Source organism: Paramisgurnus dabryanus, chromosome 6 (genome assembly GCF_030506205.2).
Source record: "Paramisgurnus dabryanus chromosome 6, PD_genome_1.1, whole genome shotgun sequence".
NCBI classification, from domain to species: Eukaryota; Metazoa; Chordata; class Actinopteri; order Cypriniformes; family Cobitidae; genus Paramisgurnus; species Paramisgurnus dabryanus.
The window spans coordinates 1,981,220-1,992,700 of NC_133342.1; the positions used below are offsets into that span (position 1 = coordinate 1,981,220).

General features: G+C 38.6%; 1 protein-coding gene across 1 annotated transcript in view; it reads left to right on the top strand.

Annotated features, from left to right (window-relative positions):
- LOC135748018 (neuropilin-1a-like) overlaps nucleotides 1-11,481 on the top strand; it is a 36,667-nt gene that overhangs the window by 19,028 nt on the left and 6,158 nt on the right. The window contains exons 7-12 of the mRNA XM_065266094.2: nucleotides 2,740-2,895; nucleotides 6,573-6,717; nucleotides 7,072-7,403; nucleotides 8,457-8,601; nucleotides 8,738-8,908; nucleotides 9,362-9,406. Of these exons, the coding sequence (XP_065122166.1) occupies nucleotides 2,740-2,895; nucleotides 6,573-6,717; nucleotides 7,072-7,403; nucleotides 8,457-8,601; nucleotides 8,738-8,908; nucleotides 9,362-9,406 (994 nt within the window). The remainder of the gene's footprint in view (nucleotides 1-2,739; nucleotides 2,896-6,572; nucleotides 6,718-7,071; nucleotides 7,404-8,456; nucleotides 8,602-8,737; nucleotides 8,909-9,361; nucleotides 9,407-11,481) is intronic.

Genomic DNA, 11,481 nt, shown 5'->3' on the forward strand with positions numbered 1-11,481 from the left:
TCATTTACAAAGACGTGAAACTCACCGAGTGGTCAGGGGTGTTCACTGATATGCTCACACAAAAATCGCTCCAAAAGACGCAATCCAACAGCTGTTTTATCGTAGTTTTTACCAACTCCATTGACTTGTATTAGATGTGCTGTGAGGTACGGTATTACTCCGCGCCGGGAACTTTGTTTCTATTCTTGCAATTGGCAATGGCGGATTAGCGCCACCACCTTGGCTGGAGTGTCTATTATTCAAGCTCTAAGCGGAAGAATATACAGGTGTGAGGCGTTTGGAAAAATAGGTCCACAAGTTAACAACGAATGCTAAAACAGCTGTTGGAAAGCATCTTTTGCAGCGATTTTTGTGTGAGCATATCAGTGAACACCCCTGACCACTCGGTGAGTTTCACGTCTTTGTAAACGAAAGTTTAATGCATTTTAGAAAGGATTGTTCCAGTGCACCATTAAACCCATTGTAGAGGTGTCAGGGGAAACACAAACACGCAAAAAATCTCAGGGCAGCCACATATGTCGAAATTTCAGTCAAAACCGTTCTATTTCACCATAAACAATCTGAAAACAGGGCTTTAAGTGTAAAATACCGAACTTGTCCTTTAACAAATGTTGACAAATACAACTTTATTGTAAAGTGTTTTGGTAATCCTCATTTTCAGTTTAGGCTCTTACAGAGTGCAAGAGAGAGAGAGAATCACATTTTTGCTCTTTAGATGGTATCACTGTGATTTTGTTAACTAAGGGCTGTTGAATAAACAGCTATTATAGACATGTTCAGATTGGATATCAAAGCAAAGTTTTGGCAATCTGCAATAGCACTTTATTTTTCTGGACACACACAGACAAATATACAGGGTACACTAGAGGAAACGGCTTGCGTGGGTCTTTGTTCTCACAATGGATTTGATTGACATGTTGTCATTCTCACGGCAGTGAATGCAGGAAGGGTTTCCTCTATGAATGAGGACATTTATGTAGCAGCCGTAGACGGGGCTGACGCTGACACTACGCCTGCATTTCTTAAGACAGACACACATCTGGAAAACACATTTCATTCTGACATACAAAGAGAGAGAGAGAGGTCATTCCTCTACAGATGAACAAAACCTTCCAGTGCAGATTACAAGCGGGGAACTATTTAAAATAAATTTTGGCTAGTGTGTTTATGGATTTATCGAAATATATTCACCACCTGTGTCTGAAATGCACTTATGTGTTTTAAACAAGACATAATGTCCTATTAGTAGACTTTGATTTTTCATTCTCAGGATTTTACAAATAGAGGCATTTGTACAGAGTTTGTTCTGGCACATCTCAACCTGTTTTCCAGTTACTGAAGATATGTTTGCATCTCATCCAGTTGGCTTCATCAGTTGTAGTGGTGGAAATTCCCCAGCATTATAGTTATAGTTCACCCAAAAGCATTATAAGTTGCTTCCTTTTGTCATCTTTGCTTAAAACAAAAAGATGTTGTTCAGTAGATCATATCAGTTCGGCCCATTTTGGCTTTTTGCATCCTTTGAATGCTTGATTCTGACAAATCATTTTTATGTCACTTTTTGTTGCAACTGTTCACCAGCTGCCTTGACCTTTTATTCATGTTTTGAGTGACAAGATGGTGGACAATGACAGAATGTACATTTTTAGGCGGTTTATCCCTTTAACCACTTTCCTACCCATGGTAAAACCAACGGATTGCTGACGGTCTGTTGCACAGCTGATGTGTGAACTGTCACGGTTAAGATGACACATTGAAGCTTGCTGGCAAATGATGTCACAGCCTTGGTCAGGGATGGCCTCTCTTCTCACAAACCATCTGTCTGTCCTGTCCAAATCCTTCACGTTTCTGTCTCCGAACAAGTGATCCTTGTCCTCGGGCGGTTCTGATTCTGTTTGGTCTTGGCCCCAGCGTGAGAATCGTCTTTGAACAGCAAAGCAACATTGGGGTCGGCTAAAAGTGCCGTCTTCCTCTTTCCTTATTCTTCTTCCTTTTCCTGCTAACGTCTCTTTTTCTCGCCCACCCACCAATATCCTGTTTTTAACTAAAATGTGCCAATGCGATACTTGCATTTAATTGTCTTGGCTCCGGCCTGCCATTGTTTCCTTGTTAAAGGTCATTAACACTTGTTGAGCTTATTAACAGTGGCCGGCTTTAGTTGGCAGCTCGTCTGCTTAAGATTCGACACAATATTGAAAAGCCATTAACCCTGATAATATTTTCTTGTACAGTGAAGGAGAGAAAGAGGAAGTGAGAGAGAGATGGCATGGAAAGGAGATGGGAACCCTTGTGCCAGAAATGCTTGGATTGCACCAGAATCTCTCAATAGTCTATTTAAGCACACTTCTGTTGCGTCAGTCGAGTTAACTTGTCTCAAACACTTGAGACAGAGAGAATAAGTTACATATTAGATTTACTGCAGGCATTGTTCCAGCCAACGTGATTTGTCAATATTTCTGGATCTGTGACCGGACAATCTGGCGTTCGTGTTTTTATGAAATGTGCTGGAGAAGTTTGATTTGTTCAGTTTAGTTGTTCGTAGTCTGAACACAAAAACTTGTCCTGAGCCAAAACAACTCTCAAATCTGATTTTAAGATCAGTTAGAATGTGATGTTTTTGTAAATTTATACACATTTTAACTCTCTCATGCCTTATAGGGTTTAGTGGTATTCACTATGTAGTGAAGAATGGATGGGTACACACTATAACAGCTCTTCTGTCTCCTCTTTCCGTCTCAGGTGGATTTGGGGTTCCTGCGGTATGTGACGGCCATAGGAACACAAGGTGCCATATCGAAAGAAACTAAAAAAGCTTATTTTGTCAAAACGTACAAGATAAGTGTGAGCTCAAATGCAGAGGACTGGATCATAATCAAAGATAAAACCAAACAGATGGTGAGTCTTTTATTTGATTTTAATATTGTTTTTATAGATATTACAGGTTTCATTTTCCTGGTATTATATTATATTACATTTTTCTGCCATTGCTTTTGTCTTTATTTCTATGAATAAATGATTATTGTCATTGTATGCACATGGTAGTGCAAAACAACAAGGGGTTAGCAGCTCTTCAAGACGTCTAAATATAACAATACAAACAGTATACACAATATACACATTTACAACAGTTGTGCAGGAATAGTATAATGTTATAAAGTGAGATAGTACCTTGTAACAGCATGAGTATTGCATATTTGTGTAATGTTTCCAGACTATTATCGCATAAATTGTATAAAATGTTCTTAAATCTGGTTGTGTGTGAGTATATGGCTTTATAATGCATGCGTGACTATAACTCGCCTTGCTGCCATTATGTATGTGTATATTTATGTTTTATGTATTGCTGTTTTGAAAGTACTTTAACTTATTCCCTGCCAGCCTTTTTTTGAAAAGTTGCCGCCAGCATTTTCTTAAAAAGTTTCACAAAATGCCTTCCAGGAAAATTTTCTTCTAAAAATATATAAACATACAAATATATAAAATGAAAGAACAGACCCTCTGCTCTCAAACAAACAAACAAACAGGAAAAAAACATTTCATCCTATATAAACTCATAGGGCCCTTTTTAACCATCTAAGCCAGGGGTGTCAAACTCAAGGCCCGCGGGCCAAATCCGGCCCGCCCCCTCATTTCATCTGGCCCGCGAGAGTTTACAAATTATGTTAATTATGTGGCCCGCGAGAGTTTAAAGATTATTTTATTGTTATTATAATTTTTTTTGCAGGTTATTTCCTACATTTATTTTTTTAGCAGCCATCAAAACTAATTTTTGTCCCGCCAAAGTCTTTTTGTAATGTAATTACAGTGATAATGTTGATGATTGCATGAGAAAGAACGAGCAGTGCCCAGCACGCGCACACTACTAGAGTGGGCGTGTCTGCATGCGAACGCTGCAGCCTCCAGAGGTCGCATTTCCAGGCTGCATACGTCATCAAGAGTGTCTTGTTTCAGAATATTAACAGTTATAAAGTTAAATATTATTCTTTGTTTATAGTAAATAGTTGTAATATGCATATGACTTGCGAATGTAATGGTCAGTTAACAAATAAACCAGGCTTGATGACGCTGCCTATGCGACCTCCGCATATGGAAACGGACAGTATCTGCTCGTTCTTTCTCTCCCTCTCTCGCGCACGCTCACGCGGATCCAGCAAGAAAATGTTTTCCGTCTCGTGTACAGAAATGTTTCGCGATGTCCAGCTGTTTACAACGCGTCTATTCCCGCTAAATACGCGAACTAATGACTCATCTGAACTGATTACTTTTAATAAACAATTGAAACTATTCATCTGTAGCCTACAACACTGAACTCATGAGACGTCAGTCAATCAGACACTCAAAGCCAGGTAAAAAAATCACAGCTTTTTTGTAAAGAGGGCAAGAAATGACAAGTGAGAGTGTCTAAAAAATTCATATTGTGGTGGAGTTTGTAAAACTCTTTATTAGTATCTTATAATGCCTCTCGTTTTCTGACCTGCAAAATGAAGGATAACAGAACATTTTGAGTGTACTGTACTCACATACAACATGTGTTTTTGTCACCACAATTATTTTTAAAATAATCTGTAGAATAGCTGTACTCTATACACTTTTTCTTTATTTGCCTGGGCTTCTACTTTCAAAGCTAGGTATTAATTGAGTTATTAACAAAACCAATAGTAAGCAAATGCAGAGAAATTATGCAATGTACAGTAATAAAAGAGTTGATACATTCATACAGTCGTTAAAAAAAAACCGGCCCTTTGAGATTAACCGTAATGCTGATGTGGCCCGGGATGAAATTGAGTTTGACACCCCTGATCTAAGCGCATGGTTTAAAGTCTTAATGGGCGTGTCCGAATCTACTTTTGGTAATTTAACGATGGGAAAAATGGTTTGTGCGCCGAACACACGGCCGATAAGGGTTGTTCCTATTCTCCTAATGAGTAATGTGTGTGTTTTGCGCGTAATGTGCAATAAACCAATGAGAGTCTTATTTCTCATCCCCTTTAAAAGCCAGTTGCGCTTGCACTATGTCTAATCCCTATTTAGATGACGGACTTTGTTAACTGAAAAACTAAGCGGAAGAAGAAGACCTCTAGTTTAAGAATAATGTTAAATAATTGTGTTTTCATTTGTATTGAAATTGATATTTTTTGGATTAAAACCTTTAAAAAAACAAAGTAAAATAGCAGGCTTTTAATTGCTGTAAATATATGGATATCCAACATCATCAAAAAATTATTTACAAGTTTGTAAGAAAAGGTTTGTACTGTAAAAATACTTTATTTGTAACAAACAGGAGATAACGAATTTACAAACGTGCGGAGAGCCATTTCAACACTTGGACAGTTTTTTTAAAGCTTTACTTAAAAATGTTTCTCATCTCGCCATATCCACAGGTACAGAGTCATCATATACAATAAATCCATTGGGTAGCATTTAAAAAAACATTTTAAAATAGATGCAATATTTGCATTTGTTTAAAGCAAAACTTTGAATTACTTACCTTGCTACAGGTGAAGCCGCTCTTTAAGCCTTCTAACGTCTCATAATCGGTCCTCATTTATGTCCAAGAGACTCTTTAATCCTTTAAAGTTTGGTTCTGCTGCGCATCCATGCGTGATAAGCAAACGTCCCGTCCCGTATTACGAACGCGCTCATTAAAGGTGCTCTAAGCGAATTGAAGCGTTTTAGACCATAAAACATTTTTTGTTACATACCGGAAACATCTCCTCACTATCTGCTTGCTGCCTGTCCGCTGATCAAACTGTAAAAAAACGCGATCTCTGTAGACAGCCCAGGCTTCACAAACGGCAATATCAACAAATGGCCAAACCTAGCATCACAAAACAAAACAAAGTATTCCAGCCAATAAACGACAAAAAGGATTTGGGGGTGGGGGTTGGGCGCGTTCATGAAAGCACGGAAGGGAGGGGGAGGGGGAGGAGTTAGCTACGCTCTGTCTGTTTGAAAACAGTTCAAACATCAACAGGAAGTGACGTCGCACATTATTCGCTTAGAGCGCCTTTAAATAACAAAAGCAATATTGCGGCAATTGTGGCGTAGTCTATTTTTGTTGCATCAAAATAGCAACGCACCAACAATGCACCTGAACACACCTCGTTTTCAGGCCAGAGCGCCCATGGGTGAAAAATTGGGCACAAATTAATTTGCTATTTGAATAACATGGCGCTTAACATGAAAATGATCATTGCGCCGGGTTGAAACCAGCAAAAGACACTTGCTTCGCGCATTGCGCTGCATTGCGCTGCATTGCGCCGAGTCTATGATAGGGCCCTTAAACTCTTAAATATGGGCAAAAAGTTGAAATAATTGCATTTTTTTGTGAAGGCATTTTGTTAGAGATCAGATTCAAAACGATTATCAAAACATACACGGAGTGTAAAATTAATAAATATTTTTTTTTTATTTTATAAAATCCATCAAGTCGATAGTCGCGGTATTACATATAATCATAAAAACTGATAATAACATGCAAATGTTTTCTCTTAATTGACGAGATAACTCGTCAATGGCGGAGAAAGAGTTAAAATTGAAAAAAGTCTTATTTTGTAATATTTCTCTCTCAGGTGTTCCAGGGAAATCAAAATCCCACGGATGAGGCAATAGCCCTGCTGCCCAAACCCACCCTCACACGTTACGTACGGATTCGACCTTTGACCTGGGAACAGGGCATCTGTATGCGTTTTGAGGTGTATGGCTGTAAAATATCAGGTATCACGTCATGCGCACGTACAAGAAGTCTTCATGTGATAATATTAACCAGTACAAGTCCCAGCTGCTTTTCTAGGATTTCCAGTGCTGAGTAATTCCTTTTTTGTGTCCAGTCTTGTGTGTCTGTGTGTTTGGTTTTACTTGGCTTCAGGTTTGAATATTAAGACATTCTTATGTTTAAGTGATTCTTATTAGTTGGAAAGCTTACAAATAGTTTTAGTGTTAGTTTTGGGAGATGGAAAACACAAAACGATGGAAATAACAAACGTCTCTCTCTCTCTCTCTCTCTCTCTCTCTCTCTCTCTCTCTCTCTCTCTCTCACTCTCTCTCTCTCTCTCTCTCACTCTCTCTCAGATGCTCCATGCTCCAGTATGTTGGGGATGGTTTCGGGTCAGATTTCTGACTCTCAAATCTCCGTGTGGCCGACAGCAGAGAGGGGCTGGCTTCCCGAACAGGCCCGGCTGCTGACCGGGCGTACAGGATGGGTGGTTGCTCATCCGCAGGTTCTTGGGAAGAACCAATCACTGGAGCTGGATCTGGGAGCCCAGCGGATGGTAACGGGTCTCATCATGCAGGGAGGGAAATACAGAGACGTGAATATTTTCATCAAACGCTTCAGAGTCATGTATAGCACTAATGGAACTGACTGGACTTATATACAGGAGGAGAACAGCAACAAAGTGAAGGTGAGAGAGATTCGGGAGACATTTGCATAAGGTCCCAGTATTTCCAGGCTAAAGTCTCCTAATCTAATGATAAGATTTGGAGCATGAAAGTTTGATTTCAATCATTGATTTTAATTTGACATGGCCTTACTGAGTTACTATAAAAGATATCAAGGTTATATTTTCACAGAACGGTCTTTACCTTATGTAGGATGAGTTTATCCAGTAAATTGCAAAAAGACTGGGTCACATGAATTAATATCAATCAATAGCTGTAACATAGAGGCAAATAAAATGTACTTAAAGGAACACGTCCAGATTTTGGGAATTTAGCTTATTCACCGTGTCCCCCAGAGTTAGATAAGTCCATACATACCTTTCTCATCTCCGTGCGTGCCGTAACTCTGTCTGACGCAGCCCCCGCTAGCTTAGTTTAGCACAAAGTCTGGAAGTGAATGGCTCCAGCTAGCAAACTGCTCCCAATAAGTGACAAAATAACGCGAACATTTTCCTATTTATATGTTGTGATTTCTATAGTCACACCATGTACAAATAACAAGGTGATATGAGACACAGCAATCTTTTAACAGTATATACTGGGAACTATATTCTCAGAAGACGAAGCACTGCTACATGGGCGGAGTGATTTGCTCGCAGCACCCGAGAAGCCCCTGGTGAGGAGCAGAGAGTTCACTCCGCCCATGTAGCAGTGCTTCGTCTTCTGAGAATATAGTTCCCAGTATGTAAACTGTTAAAAGATGGCTGTGTCTCATATCACCTTGTTATTTGTACACGATGTGACTATACAAGTCACAACACATAAATAGGAAAATGTTCGCGTTATTTTGTCACTTATTGGGAGCAGTTTTGCTAGCTGGAGCCATTCACTTCCAGACTTTGTGCTAAGCTAAGCTAGCAGGGGCTGCGTCAGACAGAGTTACAGCACGCACGGAGATGAGAAAGGTATGAATGAACTTATCTAACTCTGGGGGATACCGTGAATAAGCTAAATTCCCAAAATCTGGGCAGATTCCTTTAAAATTTCTCATTTGCACCATTTTCACTGCTGTGTAGGTGTTTATGGGTAACTTGAACCATGATACCCCAGAAGTGCGTACATTTGATCCAGTGATCATGCGATTCCTGCGTGTCTATCCTGAACGGGGCACAACTGAAGGCATGGGGTTAAGACTGGAGGTTCTGGGGTGTGACCTTTATGGTGAGTGACAGCCAAACCGACCAATGAAAGAGTTTTAGGAAACATCAGTTCAAAGTAAAAAAATACAAGATTTATTCTGAACCCCTGAACTCTTTATTTATTCTTATACCTTCTTATCGGTCATATCTCTCTCCAGAGCCCACAACACCTTTCCCCATCACAACCACTATGGAAACCACCGCAGCTCCAGTGACGAGTGTCTCATCGAATATTCTAACAACTAGCTTCCTTCCAACAACAACCATGGAGAATTGTGATGATGACGTCAACTGCCATAGCAATACAGAGATAGACTACAATCCAGCAGGTGACATACACACCCACAACCTTGTTTTAACATATCTTCCCATTGACTTTCCTACTTTTATATTAGCTACTTAGTGGTGTTGTAAAGTGGTTAGTAACCAGTGGCGGCTGGTGACTGCTCTTCCGAGGGGGACGTCCCTAGAATATGGGTGATTTTAGATTTCACAAACATCCACACAGAAAACCAGACACAGAATGTGACCCAAAAGGTTACAAACACAAACACCCACACAGTGAAACGGACACCATCTATGACCTAGCAGTTTACACACAGCCCCATAGGTTACACACACAAAGATATATGACTGATCAGATTACGTGTTTAGGGATGTAACTACAGCACAACAGAGTTAAAGAACATGTAAATAACAAAATTCTTGCTGGGATTTTGCAAAGTGTCCCACACAAGTCTGTGTTTAGTAAACCTTCATCAACTTTCTGTACTTTTCAACAGAGACTGCAGTGGCCGAGCCATTTCTGGAGATAGAGTCAGTACCTGGTGAGACGCTAAGCTATACACCCAGATAAACACACTTTGACACATGCTTGTCTCTCTGATGAAGTTATTTAGTTTTTGTGAACCGGCCAAAAACTAAAACCTTAAAGGTGCCATGTCACAAGACTTTTTTAAGATGTCAAATTAATCTTTGGGGTACCCAAAGTACGTATGTGAAGTTGTAGCTCAAAATACCCCACAGATAATTGATTATAACATGTTAAAATTTCCACTTTGTAGGTGTGAGCAAAAATGTGCCGTTTTGGGTGTGTCCTTTAATATGCAAATGAGCTGATGAAATATAAATACTGATCACAATGATGGTGGTTTGTTGAAATTAAAATTCAGTTTGGTGCCAATTATTTTCTCTCTCTTTCTCTCTGCATTAAATGGCAGTGCTGTGGTTGGATAGTGCAGATTAAGGGGCGGTATTATTAAGTTCCCTTATTTTTTCACATGCTTGCAGAGGATGGTTTACCAAAACTAAGTTACTGGGTTGATCTTTTTCACATTTTCTAGGTTGATAGAAGCACTGGGGACCCAATTAAGACTCCTTGGAAAAAGTCACATTTTCATGCTATGGGACCTTTAAATTGTGGCTGAGGCATAATCTTTATTAGTGTGCATTATTGCCATAACAAAACATACCTGGTTTTATAGATCTGTGTAAAGTTAAAGATGTTTAAAATAAATAAAAAAGCAGTAAACAAATTATATTAATAATAGTACTATAAAATATCAATATAAATATCTTCACCTTATTTTCCCTGTCATGACCTTGTAAAGCGGCTTCTGAAATGAGAAAAAAGGTAGAACGAGACATAATTTCATCCAACAAGAACTGTTTGGATCGTTGTAAGTTGGGTCATGTTTCTAATTGATAATCCCTGATATCTTTTTCTGGGCCCTGTCCTTGCGCCATTCCTCATGACTGGAAGTCAAGAGAGGTTGTTTCGAGAAGGGATATAGATTAGCATTTTTGATTAAAGATTATGAGGGCACATTCATATTATTTTTTTCAAATAATAAAGCTCATAGATAAGTCATTTATACAAAATACCACAATACTCCTTAAAACAAGTTTAAATTTAAATGTCATGACGATTCTAACTAACAAGCACATGAAAGTACCTGCTGCCACCTAGTGATGATCATCAGAACTACAGGAAAATACCTGAACTACCAAAAAACTGGATCCCTCATTCAACAAAGCAAAATATGGACAAAAAGGAGCTTTTTAAAGTGAAGGCTTCAAAAACTCACCAGAGAGCGAGGGAACAGGCTGTTGGCATTTTAGCAGAACTTTTAATCAACTTAAATTTCACTTAACCAGGGACTGAGCCTTCCCTGGAGTAACTTGAGGTTAAATGCCTTGTTCGGGGCACAATGCTAATGGGACACAGAGAATTTCTAGTTCATGTTTCAGTTCCTTCCCTTGTGAAAATTCCTTCGCTTTAGTATACTTCTATAAAGTGTATTTATTACGCAAATAATATAATTTAAAAGAACACACGTACTGCTCAATGTACTGACAAGCAATTAATGCTGGATTGTGTAACTTTTAGTAGGATCTCTCGACAGAAATGCAATATAATATATTTAACTACATAGTGTTTGAATTAAGGGGGGCTGGGGTGATCCCATGCTTCCTATAAGAATTGAGGGACCCCCTATAAAGCACAAAACATTTTATTTAATTTAATTTATTATCAGTGGTGTATAAAGACCTTACAGAAAGAACTATTATTTTTATTAACTGTATTGAAATTAAGTTTTATGTATTATATTTTACTTGTGCTTTAGTTAATACAGGGTTTCCCAAACTGGGATTCGTGAACTGATAAAAACAATTTGATAATATTTGTGAAATAAATAAATAATTTTAAAATGAAAAATCTAAATAAAACATATTTTATTTGTTTAATCTGAATGTCAAGTGACCATTACACAACACTATATCGGAAGCTCATGCAAAATGGACAGATATATGTTATCAATACAAAATATTACTAGATGAAGGCCCAATAACAGTTAATAATCATCATAACTATGTAACTGCACTACTGATAAAAACTTTA